Genomic DNA, 17,992 nt, shown 5'->3' with positions numbered 1-17,992 from the left:
CTTAATCTCAGGGTCGTGGGTTCGAGCCCCATGTTGGGCGCCAGATGAAGGTGAAGGCGTAAGTCAAAAACAATCCCACACCAGTTTAGAATTATGATTAATAGAATGGTTATTTATTTAAAGAGGAGAGAACTTACAGATCACCGTCCCAGACAACAGCCCTCTGCGCAATCAGGAAGGGAGTCTAGTTGCTGGAAGCAGAGCAGGAAGTAAGAAAGAGCGAGAAGGGAAGTGGCCGCTTTTTTAAAGGGAGAGAGACCACGTCCCAATGGGCTGGTATCTCAGTGGCTATTGGCTAGAGGAGCAGAAGGACCTCCCGCAACAATTATCAACTGTCACCCCAAAAGAGAATAATCCATACTCTTGGTATTTCTCATCACCAAAGGGGCAAATTCATCCAGGATGGAAACAGAATAGCTGTGTCCTAATGTTGGTCTCCAGAAAGAAGACCAGAGAATGCAAAACCTAAGAGTGATTCTTCACTGGGTGCGATCTGAGAGCAGTTTCATGTGTGGCTTTAGCTTAGTACCTTACTCATTCCTATCCTTTTCTTTACCTACCTTGATGCCATTTGCGAAACTGTCGTCTTCCTGAGCCTATGCCCTTGTTTGTGATGCCACTTGTGAAGCATTTCCTCCCTAGGATGACACACCAGGTTGGCAGTAGGGTGGGTGTCTCCCACTGCATTAAACAGTGCATACCATGCATCAGATGCTTAAGAAGGCAAATGAATGGGAGTGCTCCTGTGTGCATGGGAGCAAGCACAGAGCCTGAGAACAGTTAGATGGAGCCAGAATGGCCTTGGCAGGTGAATCTGTTCAGCTGTAGATGTCTTGGCAAACTTTTGGTGGGATAATCTGTTATTTTTCTCCAACTCGATTCATATATCAGGAAGAGAGATTACTAATTCTACATTATTTATTTTAAAAGCAGTATCCTAAGAGTCTTTTATCACAGAGGAAATGCAATAATATTTGCTTGTTGAGAAAGGGAAAGCATGTCTGCTTCAGCCATAAGCAGTGCCAGACACAAAAGAGAGTTTAGAATTGAGGGTGTCTGTTGTGAGCGTCAATACATCCCAATTTCAGCAGAGTAGTTTTGGTCGTTGGTGGGAGAGAGATCATTAGAAGTTTAGATTTATAAAATAGTCCATGGAGAGAACCTAGATGCTTCTTGACCAGAGGTAAAGCACTATAATTATAGCTGACATTCTACTATCCTCCTCCCTTCAAGTAAATTACAATATTAGGATCTAGAGTTCTCTTTCCCTTTGATCAGGGGCCAGCAAATGATGGCCAAGTGAGAATGGTTTCTATAGAAATTTTTCTAAATTCGTGTACTCTTTGGAGCTATATATGTAACTATCCAGATGGCTGACAAATGCTGCTGCAATGCGTGGCTTTTAAGTTTTTATTTTAAGTAAAAATTATGACTTCTGGCACTGAAATAGTCTTAACAGCAGCAATTATTGTTTAATAAGACAATAAAAGAGAATTATTAGAGAAAAGTTGCTAAAGGTTGAAAATAACAAACTCACAGATTAACTGTTCTCCTGTTAGCCAGTGCTAATGGAAGGAGTTCGATAGAGCTAAAGGCTAAACCATTTCCTTTTCAAAATTTGTGCCTTATTGCCTGCCTTGTTCTATGCTTGGGGAAGACAATGGAAGTAAGAAAGATCATGGGGGGAAGAGCAGAGTGACATATAAGACAAGAGCATTGGTGTCAAGTTCATTTAGAATAAATGGAACTATTAACAAAGGATTAGACATTACTGACCCAGGGTCCATAGATGAGAATAAGAGATGAGTGTGTCTAAGATTTGGTGGTAGGCACTCTTTGAGCTTTTGTCCAATACATAAAAGTATACATATGCGTTTCTTCATTCTTATTCCGCGATGTGTGAAGTTAAAATATCTTGATTCAAAGTCTTCAGTGATCTAGATTTGACCTGCTTTTCTGGTCTTTTGAGCCTCTATTTCCATGTTACTTATAAGATTAAAAAATCCCACAGTGCCAAGGGGAGTAATATACATGAAGCATTGCCTGGCACAGATCTATGGGCTTCCCAAGCTGAATCTAACTCTAACCCTCTATGGGGCAATGCCATACTTACCCATATTTCACAGGTGAGAGGTTCAGAACTGCTCTGAGGTCCCCTGGCCAGTGATGACTTGTGCCCCATGCTTGGTGACCATTCTTGGCACTCTCTTCTCTTGCTCCTCCAACAAGGGCTTCGCTAAAGCTCTTCTACCTTCTAAATAAATTCTCGTAGATCTAAAAAGACACCGTTTCCACATTCTTAGTGTAGCCAAATCATTATAATTCTTTCACTGCAAATATCTGTGATCTTGTGACATTATGAGCTCTCAGTAGAATGTCACTGTTCTGGAATCACCTGGGAAGTAACAAACTTCAGTTGGGAAAATGCCTCCATTATATTGTCCTGTAACTAAGTCTGTGCAGCGTTTTCTTGATTGGGTATCGATATCACATGGCCCAGTCCACTATGAGCAGTACCTGCCCTGAACAGGTGGTCCTGGGAGGTATAAGAAAGTTGAACGTGAGCCTGAAAGCAAGCCGGTTATTATTGTTCTTCCATGGTGACGACCTTGAGTTCCCTCTGTGGTGGACTGTAATCAGGATGTGTGAGCCAAATAAACAATTTCCTCCCTAAGTTGCTTTTGGTCATGGTGTTTATCAGAGCAACAGAGAGTGAAGTGGGACAGCAACCCACCAGCAAGAGGGCACGGCTAGACCATGAGGCTGGTTGAGAATTCAGGTGCAGAGACTCCATTGCGGAGCCCCCTGAACAGAAAGTACAGTTCTCCATGTGCCCCAGACGGTGTGGTGTGCAGCGACATACAAGAGCTCTAGGTTGGAAGTCCCTTTTCGAACCTTCTTCACTTTGCATCCTTGTTATTTATATACCAGATTTATACTCTCAGGAAGAATGAAAGGTTTTTGGCATCAGGTACACATCACCTCTTGTGTATCTGTAGGTGTAAAGGCCAGAAGATGTGTGTCTTTAGTGATGTAACTGCATATACATTCAGAAAGTTAGCCCATTTTAGGTCAAAATGTACTGTTATTTGCAATAGTTTTCCCACTTCTTAGTAGATTCATTTTGAATAATTGTTGCATTTGTACTCACAGCTTTCATAAATTCAGCTTATGACAATGTTGAAAATGTTAACTGTACATGAAACAAACCCTTTATCTTTTTGCATAGCTTTCAGTATATTCCCAGCTCCTTCCATACTACATCCTTCACCCACTGCCTGTGCACAAATATAGTAAAGGTTTGTAGGAAAAAAGTCCATGCTTAGAAAGTAGAAATACTCAAAGCTGATGATGACAGTCAATCGCATGGGAAACACTTGCGATTTGTTTATCAGTAGTCAGGACAGTCACCGTCTTCCAGAAACAGTGAAAGGGAATCTGGTTTGACAACTATTTAGTAACAAGCTCTATCTCAGAGCTACTTTTGTTTAACAGCAGAAATTGAGTCACTCAGATGCTCCCGTGTCTGACTGCTGACCACACACCGAGGACTCGCCACTGAAATGACTGACTTTCCCAAACGATCACTGTGTTTTCCAATTCTTTATTTAGACACCGTGTTTGCATGTGTTTGTACCTCGGAATGTTCTCCGCAAGTGCGGCCAACTGATCCCTGAGACTGGCAGATGCCAGGTCCCTCCAACCAGCTTCTCATTGCTGTACAATCTGGCTTTTCCCTCCCTTCCACAGAATACATAATTGGACTGCGTGCATGAAAGGAAAAGAGGGGAAGCACATATAGGTGGCAATTTTTCACTTCCTCTGATCCATTTTAGCTCTCAGTGTGACCTCTTGTGAAGTTCCAAATGTAAAAATTGTCAAAACAAATTCTTTGGAGATGAAAAATACCCAACTCACTGAAGAATCTGCTTCGTCTCCTTTTAGATTCCCCCTCCCAACCTGCGTCTCTCTCTCTCTCTCTCTGTGTTCGCATATGCATGTGGGTGTATGCGTGTGTGTGCATATGCATGTGCGTGCATGTGTGTGTGTGAGTGAGTGTATGCGCGCGTGCGTGTGCCTGTGTTGTTTTAGTAACAGACTCTCTTCCCACCTCAGTCTTTGATTTGCTCACTCCCTTATGTGATGAATCAATGCTTCCAGAACAGGGGCTTCTGAGTGACTGCGGGAACAATCACTTCCAAATGACCTCCTGTATCTTAGCGGGGAACATTGAGACCACACCCAAGGTAAAAGGAAACCTTTGCTTAATGCTTTCGGAAACTTTTAAAGGCACCGTGTTCCTGGTATATGCCAGAGGGTGTGAGGGTAAAGCTACCCGGGTGCCGATAAATTTGTCTGTGTATCGAGATGCGATGCTATCTCCAGTTAGAGAAACGGGTAACTGATAAAAGCAAAACTGTTGTTCATCGGGTAAAGAAAACGCTAAGGATGCGCTTGGCATAGAGTTAATGCTAGAATTCTTGTGATGCCTTTTCTTAGTAAGAGGCTAGTGGTCCTCTGTGCTGCCGTGGTCAATTTGGGGGTTGGAGCGGGGAGAGAACTTTTAGGGAAATAGGAGAAACAAAAGCCCCCAGCCTGAAGCTGAGCAAAGGCACACACAGCCTGTAAAACAGTGGCGAGAGCCATTTCTCACGTGACTAGCCTGTGTGTGGTGAGATGGGGTCAGTTTTACCGATCTCGGGTATTTCAAGCCAAATTTAGGATACTATCTTAATCCATTTAGTTCTTATTTCTATTGTTAAAATAGTTTTCCAGTGATCAGATGTTTAAATGGCATTGGCAGCTGAAAGTGTTAATTGGCGATTAAGAAGTGAATGCCATTAACTCGCATCTGCTTCTGCTTTGTTGGAAAATGATTTTTTTTTTGTCACCATAGCGATTCATTTTGGGGCTCTGTTGGATGTGCCACGCAGTATGTAGTAAATGGTAAATGGCTTTTTCTCCCCCCCACCTGAACAAGGGATTCAGCAGTGTCTTTTCAAGTGAACCTTAGATTTCTGGTAAGATACAGGTGATAGGCAAAGATGGTGAAAAGAGCCCCGTGCTAATTTTGCTGTACTTTTTTGACAGGAAATAACAAAGGGTCGCCCTTTCCTGATGTACTGGGCACGTGTATATGGACAGGAATTAATCCCTGAATTAGTTCTACTCAGTAGCAACCCAGGGAGATAAGCCTATATACATATACATAATATATACATATATATGAGATTTATATACATGATATATATATATAATGATTCAAATATAAATATTTGAAACATCATATATTTGTTCAACTAAATTAAGGAAGTGGAATTGTCTTCCTACATTGGTGAAAAAAATTGACTTAGGGTTCAGAGGTTCCTGTGGGGAGATAAAGTTGAAGGAGACTATCTTGCTTCTGTTCGGTTGCTTCCTTTTTCATCTTGTAGTCTTGTTTAGAAACCTCTATGTGGTTGTGTGATAAGAGCTCATCTTGTTCATTAGTGCACCGGCTTCCCTTTTTACTTGGCTCTTGTTTTATTCACTAAAATTATGGCTTCCAACTTTAAAAAAGTCTATAGGTTGTGAAGTAGCGTTTGTAGAATTCTGCACTTTAGAGAACCAAGGCAAGTTGAAGCTGAGCAGTGGTGCAAGGTGATTAGAGAAGTAAGTTTTGATCACTAAATATGTTTTAGAAGTTATGGCTACTTGGTATTTATCATCTATGGATTTTGTAACCCTAGGGTATTTATACTAAAATCTTTCATATAGAACTGTTTATTGTCCTTTAGATAGACTTCAGTTAGACCAAGTTATTTTATGGGAAAATGAGGGTAGGTATAAACAACTGGAAGTCAGGTCACCCTTTCTTGATTCTTATCAAATTACTGTTTCTCTAAATGAGAAGGTAGGATGATTGTTTGAATAAATATAGCTACAAGTAGCAATGTAAGAGAGGACGGGTTTATTCTGGCTTGTGATTTGCGTGCGTCGTTCAGCACGCTCACAGAGGCATGGCCGGCTGGAGTGTGAGGCAGCCTGCTAAACTGTACTCTCATTCAGGAAGCAGAGAGAGAGAGACAGATGCTGCTGCTGGTCTGGCTTCGTTTAGCTTTCCTTTTGTTTGGAACCCCGTCCATTGGATGCTGCTGCCCACATTCAGGCGCATTCCTCCCCTATCAGCTAAGCCTTTCATGAGGCGCTCATAGCCACACCAGCAGTGTCTTCTCAGAGATTTCAAAATGCTCTCCAACTGATACCTCAGCTCAGCCACTCTCCATTCCACTCTCCATTCCAGAAGGTCACTGACAAGACATGGAAGCGGAGAAAGTCCATAGCATTGTGTGTTGCTGATTAGCGTAAGACATTTTCCTGGTCTTGTAACGAATCTAACCTTTCTTTCCGCTCAGGAAAACTATGACTTATGGCTTTCTGAGGATGAGCTACTGCTTGGGAACTCTGACCCAACTATGTTAGTGGCTAATAACAAATAATCCTTAATTTTAATTTTATACTTTGTTCATATTATTTCCCCTCCCCAACTCTTCCTAGGTAATTCCCCTTCCAACACACACACCTTTATAAACTTTCTCTCCAAAAAAAGAAGAAAAGAAAAGAAAGGAAGGAGAAAAGAAAGAATAAACACCTGTTTATTGGCGAGAATGGGGCACAAAGTCACCCACTATCACTGTGCTCTTTCTTTCAGATCATCTTCTCAAGGTCAACGCCCAAACTTCCTAGTCATCCAGAATTCCTACACTATTATTTTTTTGTGAGAACACGTCTTACTTTTTTAGAGTAAAATATAGAGTTTAAAAATGACCAAATCGAGCACAGGCAGTTAGGACTGAAGATTCAGATGCTTGGGCAGTTCCTCTAAAAGAGGTGTTAAACCCACGTGTTTGACAGACAAGTGTCAGAAAGGATGCATGACAGGAATTCAGATGGAGCCTGGCTTTCTACTGAAAATTAGAACATCCAGCTCACACAAATCATGGTTTCACAGAAGGCAAGGTAGGGGTAGTTTTCCTCTAGGATGGTTAGATTGTCAACCTTCCCAAGTTATGACTGAGTGGCTCTTTCCAGTCTTCCTCAAGTGTCTTTCAATTTCCAGAAAACCATAATTATTTTTTAAAAAAGTGTTGTATCTTTGTCTATATGCCCATGTGGTTTGTGCAAATGTGAGCATTGGTGCCTTGGAGCCCAGACGAGGGTGTTGGTTGCCCTGGAGCAGGAGTTTCAGGTGGTTGTGAGTTGGGAATCCTAACTCAGATCCTCTCTGAAGTTTAAACTCTGTCTTGAAATTACTTAAAACTATTTGGTCCCTTAACTTAGTGAATGGATTCTCATTTCTTGTAATTATTTAGATAAAAAGTTTTACACTCATTTCAAATCTTGCCTATCTCTTATCGTTCACCTCCAATTACATACTTTCCTAATAAGATAACTAGAATTTAATACTTCCTATCATTATTACATGACAGTAATTATAATCGTTCATTGTGAAATTGCCAGTCTCTGAAGTTGCTTACTTTTTTGGATAAGCAAAGGGTAAGGCAGTGTGCCCAAGTAAGGGCCAACTGTAGTAGAAGCATCACAGAAGGATCCAAGAACATGAAGGAGAACAGATATGTGGGGTGGGGAGGGTACAAGGTGTGGGTCTAGGTATGGGATTCAGGGATCTGAAAACACAGGTCCTTTAGCACTATGTGCATATCCTTTTCTATTTGTGGGTAGTCTGCTGTTTCCTATTCACTGTTATAGCTTTCCTCCTGGGGCCACAGAACAAGCCCTTTACTTTTAAGTAAATTCAGTATAAATGAATGAGAAGGCACACCCTTTAAGCAGGAGCTGATATTCTGATAGGCGTCTTTCACTTTTCAGCATGAATAGGGTGCCTATTGGAATTTTCCTAATGAATTTGTTGGTCGTGAGTCAATAATCTGAGCCTATTATTTTAGAGCTAAGTGGATGGATGATACATTTGAAGCAGAGCAGGTTCTGTGTTAGAATGGCCTCTGTACACAGTAGGACTCAGCGAGCTTGTGCTGAATAGCTTTCCAGATTGCTGCTTTCTTTTCATGTGGATTTTATTGGCATCAATACAGATGGCAGGCAGCTTATCAAAGTGAATGAGATAAATATGGAACACGAAGAATAAAGCCAAGAACCCTTGACAAGGCTGAAAGTCTAATTTCTTACATATCTCATAGGTCTCTCCTGGAGATTCTGAAGCCAAACCTCTGATCTTCACATTTGTCCCCACTGTCAGAAGACTGCCAACCCACATTCAGGTGGCTGACACTTCCAAATTCCTTGTTAAAATTCCTGAGGAATCACGTGATAAGAGTCCAGAAAGTGTAAATAGGGTAGGATTATTTTTCTTCTTTTGAAAATTTGAATGACAATCTAAAATTATCTATGACAATGACTTGGAAATTTCATCAATGTGTATTTCTTCTGTTCAAAATAAGATGATTGTAAAATCTAAGGATGATTAAAAATATGCTTCTGAGGGCTGATGGTTTAGCTCTACAGTGGAACATGAACTTAGCTTGAGCTACATGGGTTTCATCTCTAGGATTGCCATATGTATGCATATGTATGTAGTAATATATATCTAAACAAATGTATAAAGCCTTATGTATCTTATCATGTGTCCCCAAGCATGTTGCCATCCCAGTCCTTCTAAATAAAGTCATGTGTCAAGAGCTTACCATAGCCAGAACACGTTCCAGTTTCATGGTTCCAAGTTCTCTCTCTCTCTCTCTCTCTCTCTCTCACTCTCCCTCTCTCTTTGTATGTGTTGTGTGTGTGTGTGTGTATGCATATGAGTGTATCTTCTCATTTAATTATATTCAAGAAAGTTGATATTATCTTGTTTTGATTGTGGGCCTAACCTTTAAAGGCTGAACCATTACTCTATCTCAAAAGTTGATATTCTCACCTCATTTTATAAACAAAGAAAATAATAATGACTTCAACTGGCAGAGGATCAGGCTAGGAACATATTCCAAGGGGATAATAAGAGCTCGCAGGAGTTACTAGTTGTTGAGAAGACAATGAAAGTAAAGGCAGGAAGTGTATGGCGAGCCCGGAGGTAGTGGTAAATGCCACGAAAGAAGCTACATTGGAGTAAAAAAAAGAATATGAAGAAAGCCACAGGAAGCCACATCAGACAAGTTTTACCCATGCCATTTAGACTACATCAGTGTCCAGAGCAGCCAAACAGTTTGGGCTGGGAATATACATTACCTCTTCAATTCTGCTGTATGTGATCAATTTTTGACTTCTGTCTCTGTAGATGTAAGCCATACATGTTAGCATATGTTAAACTGACCACAATAGTTGAACTTGTTAGTATCTAGTAACTTACCTTTTGTCTTTTGAACTAGTTTGAGCTTTCTAGAAAAGTAGTGCTAAAAAGAGGACCAATCATAGAGCAGTTATTAAAACAAGGAAACTGGCACTGGGTCTTTTAAGCACCTTCTGGCCATGGCTGTTATTTTAGAAAAAGAAATTTGATATTTTAATAAAACTATATTAATTCAGGTCTTGTAAATATTTTGAATAGTCATAGGAAAATGTACAGAATATTGAAAATTCCCAGTTCTAAATGACAGTCCAAAAATGAAATAATGTACTAAAAAAACCTCTTTATATTAAATTTGTCTACATTTTTATCCATGAGCACGCATATCTTGTCAATGTTGGCATTAGTCTAGGCCAGAGGTGGTCTAGACTGGGTGTCTTCCTCAACTGCTTTTCAGCCATATCTTTTGAGACGGGGTCTCTCACTGGTGTGACTAGAGAGGCCAACTGACTGTTTAGCAAGCCCCTAAGCTAAAGTGGTGGTGTAATAGACCTGTGTACACCACTTAACTTTTCCCTTGTGGGTGCTAAGGTCTGAAATCGAAGTCTTCACACTCCTGTAGCTCTCATTTAACCCACACACAGCTCTCCAGCAGCTGCACCTTAAAAGCAGCTCCATTCACGAGCCTGCCGATTAGCTTAGATTGTTTATTCTGATAATTGATATACTTTGAGTCAACGTTACATTTTCTTTCAAAGTTTAAAAATTTATTTTATTTTGGCATTTTTAAATAGGATTCCCCCCAAAAACTATTGTTAGTAAAGAACATGCTGGTTGTCTGACAATTTACTAAAACCTTGTCCAATTGATGTGACTGCCACTTGGTAAATATCTTCACTGACATCTTTTTTGGTCTGTACATCCTGGTTCCGTTCCTCTCTCTCTTCCTCATGATTTACTGGGAATCAGTAAACTTTACTTCTTGATGTTAAGTCTGAACTCGAAGTCTTCTGGACTTGAGACAGTACAAAGAGATGAGCTAGTCAAAGGATGTGTGTTTCAGGCCCTTTCTCTCAGGCAAGCTTGGTATTTTAATGTATTAAAAATCTTTCAATGAGTGGGTTAAACTTTTTAGCATATTTTAGCAAAAAGATGCATGCATCACCCCCATGTCAATATTTTTATCTTCCTGTATTTGTTGCAGTTTGAGTACAGTGATCATATGACCTTCAGCTGTGAGAGCAAGCAGGAGAGAGACCAGAGGCTACTGGCTTCTGCCTCAGAGGAAAGTGGAAGGAATTCACAAGGAAAGAAACTGGATACGAACGACCCACTAGGAATGCAGAAAGGTGACCTCTTCAAAGCAGAATATGTTTTTATTGTGGATTCTGATGGGGAAGATGAAGCTACAAGCAGACAAAGTGAACAAGGCCCCCCAGGGGGAGTAGGCAACATAGCTACCCGGCCCAAGTCCTTGGCTATTTCTTCTAGTCTGGCCTCTGATGTGGTACGTCCCAAAGTACGCGAGGCTGATCTCAAGACCTCATCACATCCTGAAATTCCTTATGCAATGGCCCCTCAGCAAAAGCATGGACAGGTAGGTTTCAACTGAGTGCCATTTTCAATGTCTTTTGTTGTGAGTGTCTGAAAACATCTTCCTGTTTAAAAATATATATGACTCTCAAAACTATATTAAAACCTCCAAATCCCAAGATCACAAATAATCACAGTGTAAATAAGCATTGAGAAGTTGATGAAACTGAAAATTATGCTGTGAATCAGTTGGACAGAAAATATAACACATTTAGCTAGAGTAGATTTGGGGAAATATCTTTTGCTTTTGAGCAATTCTTGGAGAAAGCTGACATTATAGAGGGTGTGTGGAGGAAGAAGCACATTTCCGACATGAAATATCTAAGAAGCTTTAAATGTATCTTAGGAGTAAACATTTATAAAAGAGTAATAAAAGGATAGGCCAGGAAATAGGAGTATGTAAAGGAATGTAAATCTATCTGTATGATTATGGAATATGCAAAGACAGAAATGACTTCAATGAAGCTGAGGAGAATATCCTACTCTGAAATTTATCTAAGGTGGAGAGCCACTAGTGTCATAGGAGAAGCCCCTTCTGTGATGGGAACAGAGTTTGAAGGAAGACACGGGAAGATTCTGATGTTGACTGGCTACCGAGTGTAACTGAAAGGCCAGGTGCCTCTGAAATGCAAGGTGTGGTTAGAAGGCCAGGGACACAGAGGCTAAGGAGGTGCAGAGAGAGGTCTCACTGCTTGGCAGTGGAGAGTGAGCTGGTTCTGAGACCTCCTGTTTAGGTTCTATCAAACCAAACCCTTATAAGCATTATAAAGTGGCTTGAAAGACTTTTTTGTTGTTGTTGGTGAATTTGTCTTTGTGATATTGGGATTTAGCAAGATTGTAGAGTAGGTCTTCCATGTTTATTGTCGCTCATGTCTATGCCTGACGCCGACGGTAATGCCTGATGCTGTAATTTTTATTACTTCAAGCACCCAATGTTGTAGGAGGCCGCTTGTTTGTTTACGGCTGCTCAGCCCCCGAAATAATGTCACAGAAGCCATATTATTATGTTATTATCTTTACTCTGTCTCTTTAAAGACTTAGTTTTTTTTAAAACCATTTATTTCCTTTTATAACTCTCTATCCTCTTTTTCTTCTCTCTCCCAAGCCTACATACATTTATTCAACACTGTGACTCGTTTAGAGTTCTTTTATGTCTGAATCTGTCCTTGTTGCATTTCTGTGATCCTTTTCTGACCAGGAAGGCTTCTTAGAATTTTAAGTGCTTCTTAAAAACCTAAGCGGCGTTATTATAACTAAGGCTGCTTTACCTTTTGGCTCCGCCCAATCCAACATGTCAGAGGAGGGCTGTTCATTGTCTCTGAGAGCCGTTCTCTCTGCCCCAGATCCCGGGTTGGGTTGCAGCGGGTCTGTGTTACCATTAAGCACATTGTAGCAGTCTGCTCACAAACCCCATTTAAATGCTCCGTAGCCAAACTTCCAGAAAGAGTCAGTGTTCATGCTGGAAGCAGGGCCCAGGAAGTTGCTGACTACTGCTCAATCAGGAAGACCTCTCTTAAAGGAGCTGTAGCATGCTGCCAGCAAGCAAAGCCCATCTGGGGAAAAAATGCAGCTAAATTTTGTGTTTTAGTGTCTAGAATTCCTTTCCTAGCCCCCCCAGGTTTTATGTGGATTTAGCTAGCACATGTTGGAGAGGCAATTTGTTGTAAGAGGTCTCTTGCTTGTTTCCCAGTCACCTGGCAGCTCAGACTCTAAATAATCACACAGAAACTATATTATTTAAAACAGTGCTTGGCTCATTAGCTCTAGCTTCGTATTGGATAACACTTATATCTTAATTTAACCCATTTCTAGTAATTTGTGTATCATTACATGGGCGTGGCTTACCAGGTAAAGTTCTGGCATCTGTCTCTTGTGGGGCTACATGGCTTCTCCCCAACTCTGCCTCCTTTCTTCCAGCATACAGTTTAGTTTTCCCCACTTAGCTCTACTCTAGTGTATCAGGCCAAGCCAGTTTCTTTATTAACCAAGGGTATTCACAGCATAAAGAGGGGAATCCCACATCAATCCATTATATTTCACTGCCTGTCAATAGTGAAAAATGCTCACTGGGGTGTGGAAGGAGGGCCCACTAGTTTGTCCCAGCCACCTGGCTAGCTTACACCCAAAATAACCACACAGGAACTCTATTAATTAAATTACATATTGGCCTATTAGCTCTAGCTTCTTATTGGCTAACTCTTGTATCTTAACTTAACCCATTTCTATTAATCTATGTATCACCATGAGGTCATGGCCTACCAGCAAAGTTTCGATATGTCTGATTCTGGTGGCAGCAGCTCCATGGCGTCTCCCTCTCCACCTTTCTTCTTTTAGCATTCTGTTCTGTCTTCTCTGCCTACCTAAGTTCTGCCCTATTAATAGGCCAAGGCAGTTTCTTTATTCATTAACAAAGATATGCAACACAGATGGAAGGACCTCCCACACCACTGGGGTATAGCTATTTTGGATCTAGGTCTAAAACAATACACACACACACACACACCACCACCACCCCTTTTATCCTCTTAAAATTTATAAGGTTATATTTTGTTTCTTCTGATTGTATGTTTGTTTCTGTACTGTTGGCAAAGGTTTCTCTTTTGCCTGGTCCTGTAGCCTTCAGGCCCAAAGAATCACACCAAGGCCTACATAAATTATAAACTGGTTGGCCTATTAGCTCAGGCTTTCTTATTAACTAACTTTTACATCTTACATTAACCCATAATTCTTGATGTGTTAGCCTGGTACCTTTTATCAGTGAAGCATTCTCATTTTGCTTCCTCTGTGCCTGGGTGGTGACTGCAGACTGAGCCTTTACTCTTTCCAGAATTCTCCTGTTCTGGTCACCCTGCCTATAATTCCTGCTTGGCTACTGGCCAATCAGCATTTTATTAAGCCAGTACATGTGACAAGTCTTTACAGGGTATAAGATCATTGTCCCAGAGCAGTGTACTATGCCTGTTGTCCATGGAAGCTAGCAAGAGCACTAGTCTTCTGGAACTGGGGTTATAGATGATTTAAGCGGCTATGTGAATGTTGGAAATTGAATTCTTATCTTCTGCAGGAGCATCCAGTGCTATTAACCACTGAGCCTTCTCTTTAGCTCTAACATATTACTTTTTAAAAATTTATTCTCAGCGAGGTACTGTATCAAAGTACTGTAGTAATATACCTCAGGGTGTTCTCATAAGGCGGTAGACTCAGACATTGCTTTCTGGCCTCAGGAAAATTGATAGATAAGCAAAAGGAGTATCATGGATTTATGTTGACATGGAAGACAGCTGAATGTCGTCACTTTGATAAAAATATGTAGCACAATAAAAATAAATGTAAACAATACATTCTTATGAAGAAATTTGGAGATTTTTATTTCTTCCTTTTCTGTTAATAGATCTATTTCCTTGAACTGATTATTTATTTTGCTTTTGTGTAATCAAATACAGAGAGGTCAATGTGCAGGGTGAATTTATACTTTGGAATACTTTTTATTCCTAGAAGATAGATTAAGTCACCTAAGTGTAAAACCAAACTGTAGAAACTAGCCTCATTCATTAGTAGCTAAGGTTGTAGTTACAAATTATAGGGAGGTACTGGATCCTGATATCATGAAACTGATATCTGTTTTTATGTTTTGTTTCTTATGATGACACGGATCATGAAGTAATTTAGCTGTTACACACAGGTGTAAACGAACAAGAAAGGACCAAAGCAGTAATTAAGATAGTAGTGGGACTTTGTAAAAATTTCACAACAAATGCAAGACTGGGTTGCCAGATACTAAGATCATTAATTTTTTTTAGGTAGAATTTACAATCAATAAAGTAAATCTCTGATTTTTCTTATAAAGAATGATTAATTCTTATATAGAACTGCCTGTAAGTTAGCATTACTGGTTAGCCAGAAACAAGGTATCCCTAAATGGCTTCAACTCTTTACCCAGTCTTTGCCTTTCGATAGTCTAGACTCTTAATCTAGCCATCTGTTGCACTGTTTTTCTTCAACTCTTGTGAACTGCCACTCAGTACAAACAGCCCACTCATTCTTTGCTGATCTCCTTGTTTTTCTCCTGAATGATGTCTTCCCAGAACCCACATTTTTTTTTTCCTTTTGGATACTGCTTAGCTTTAGCTAGACCACTTCCTGGAGATGAGCTAGTGATCTTTTGTTTTTGTAATTTTCTTTGATGGTTGATTTAAGAAAAATCTCTACCATTATTCCTTTCCACTTTTAACAATTAATTTTCTTTTTTGTTAATTTTCTTTTTTCTTAGTTAGATTGTAAATAGCATGAAATAAAGGCTTATCTCTTGTTAATACCTTTAGAGGAGTACTTTGTATGAAAGTGCGCTTCACTAAGGTATGGAGAAAACCTAAATATTGTTTTAAGTTCACATTGTGTTCCTCTCTGAAGTCCCTGTTCAGATACTAACCCCATGAAATTTTTTCAGTGCCCTCAGTGAGAACAACTCTCCCCCTGTGCGAGTCTGATAGTTCTTTAACACACAATTTAAAAATGGACACAGTCCAGCATGTTTGGTTATTGTTTGGCACATGTATTACCTCCCTTTACAGTTTGTAAAGTCCTTAAAGCTGTAGCACATATTGATTTCATTTGTAGTAAACATTTTGTTCCATATTGACTTAATGTATTCTGAAAATACTAATATAAAGTTTGTGGTTTGACGTATACCAAATGTGTTCTTTGAAGTGTGTCTTAGGGTTTCTACTGCTGTGAAAAGACACCATGAGCATGGTAACTCTTATAAAGGCAAGCATCTAATTAGAGTGGCTTACAGTTTCAGAGGTCAATTCATTATCCTTGTGGTGGGACATGGCAGCATGCAGGCAGACATGACCCCAGAGAAAGAGCTGAGAATTCTACAGCTTGATCCACAGGCAACAGGAAGTGAATTGAGTACCACACTGTGAGTAGTTTGAGCATAAGGGTATTCAAATCCCACCCCTACAGTGACACAGTTTTTCCAATCAAACAAAACCATCTCCGATTCCATCAAAACCATTCCCTTTGGAAGTCATTCTCTTTCAAATTACCACATTCCACTGCCTGGCCCCCAAAGGTTTGTAACACATCATAATGCAAAAATGCATTTAGTCCAACTTCAAAAGCCCCCATAGTCTATAGCAATCTCTAACTTATTTAAAAGTCCAAAGTTCAAAATCTCTTCTGAGATTCATGTAATCTCTGAACTGTAATCCCCTGTAAAACCAAAGTAAAAAAGCAGATCATATAGTTCCAACATTCAATGGCAGAGAATATACATTACCATTTCAAAATGTAGGGCAGAGAGCATACTGATAAAATACTGGACCAAAGCAAGACTGAAAACCACCAGGGTAAACTCCAAAGTCTATATTTCCATGTCTGATGTTAAAATGTTCTTCAAATCTTCAACTCCTTTTATCTTTGTTGCCTGAAACACACTTATCTTTCTTGGGCTAATTCCACTGCCTGTTAGCAGCTCTCCTTGGCAGGTATTCCAGGGCTCTGGAATCTCCATCATCTTGGGGTCTCCAAGGCAATCTTGGCTGCACCTTCACAGTTTCACACAATGACCTCCATTCACCTCTGACACATGCCCGGCCTCAGTGGCTTTCCTTAGTCATTAAGGGAAATTCTGTTACTCTTTTCTTATGTCCGTCACTCTAAAACCAAATCAGGTAGCCAGCTGAAGCTGCCAAGTTCTGCTGCTTGCTGGCACTGGAACATGTTCCCCTTGTTCAACTATATCTTCACCAGCATCCTTTTTCCATGGTTTCATTCAATGCCTAAGCTTGGCTGTCTTGAAACTGGAACTGTAGACCAGGCAGGCCTCAAACTCAGAGATCTGCCTGCCTCTTCTTCTGGAGTACTGAGATTAAAGACATGTATCACCACACCCAGTTTTAAGCTTTTCTTAAATTCCTTTTTGCAAGTTGGAAACTTAGCTGGGTGGGATCTTTCCCTGAGGTAACTACCCCCTTTATTCCATTTCTTAATCTGTTTAGCTTCTTGAAGTCAGGATTTAGCTCCAAGTGCTCCTCTTTTCAAATTGTACATTTTGTACTATTACTTTCTCAGCTTGCTTCTTTTCATTACAAATCCTCATAAGAATGACCACTCATAACAACCACATTATATATAGAGTCAATACTAAGCTGTTTTGAGATTATCTTTGCCAATGGAATTAATCCAAAAGTGTTCAGTTTAGTCTCAGGTAGACTTTTTTGAAAAGGTCAAAAACCAGCCACATTCTTCACCAAAGTTCACAAGAATAATCTCTAGGCAACATACTAAAATAATTCTCCTCTGAAACTTCTTGAACCAGTCCCTCACAGTTCAAATCATTCTCAGCACCACTGTCTTCCATGCTCCTACTAGGATGAGCCATTAAGTAATGTTTAAAGCATTACATGGCTTTCTTAACCCAAAGTACTAAAGTCCAAATTTCCAAACAAAAACATATTCAGGCCTGTAGCAAGGAGGCTGTTTGTTCATTCCCAGCTGTTCAGCCCTGATATAATTACACAGAAACTGTATTAATTAAATCACTGCTTGGTGTATTAGCTCTAGCTTCTTATTGGATAACTCTTAGATGCCTGAGTTGTTGTAGTCAGTGTTGGCAATGTTGGATTCCTTGGGTTGCGATTTTCCTTCTATTACCGTCTGTAGGGCTGGATTTGTGGCTACTTATTGTTTAAATTTGTTCTTATCCTGGAATGTCTTGTTTTCTCCATTGATAGTGAACGATAGCTTGGCTGGGTATAGCAGTTTGGGTTTGCATCCATGGCCTCTTAGCTTCTGCAGTACCTCTATCCAGGATCTTCTGGCTTTCATGGTTTCCATAGAGAAGTCGGGTGTAAGTCTGATCGGTTTACCTTTATAAGTTACTTGGCCTTTTTCCTTTGCAGCTCTTAATATTCTTTCTTTCACCTGTATATTCTGTGTTTTGATTATTATATGGCGAGGGGATGTTTTTCTTTGATCCAGTCTGTTTGGTGTTCTGTATGCTTCTTGAATATTCAAAGGAATATCTTTCTTTATGTTGGGAAAGTTTTCTTCCATAATTTTGTTAAAAATATTTTCTGGGCCTTTGAGCTGTGA

General features: G+C 40.0%; 1 protein-coding gene across 1 annotated transcript in view; it reads left to right on the top strand.

Moving 5' to 3' along the window:
- The first annotated feature begins 4,202 nt into the window (after positions 1-4,202).
- Positions 4,203-17,992, top strand: part of Mlip (muscular LMNA interacting protein) — a 131,244-nt gene continuing 117,454 nt past the window's right edge. Inside the window, exons 1-3 of the mRNA XM_050124570.1 lie at positions 4,203-4,247; positions 8,199-8,354; positions 10,503-10,895. Coding sequence (XP_049980527.1) covers positions 4,203-4,247; positions 8,199-8,354; positions 10,503-10,895 — 594 coding nt within the window. The remainder of the gene's footprint in view (positions 4,248-8,198; positions 8,355-10,502; positions 10,896-17,992) is intronic.

Source organism: Alexandromys fortis, unplaced genomic scaffold, assembly GCF_014885135.2.
Source record: "Alexandromys fortis isolate MF-2015 unplaced genomic scaffold, M_Fortis_MF-2015_v1.1 scaffold_22, whole genome shotgun sequence".
Classification (NCBI taxonomy): domain Eukaryota; kingdom Metazoa; phylum Chordata; class Mammalia; order Rodentia; family Cricetidae; genus Alexandromys; species Alexandromys fortis.
Note: the sequence above shows the minus strand (reverse complement) of the source record. Positions and strands in the feature narration are given on the sequence as shown.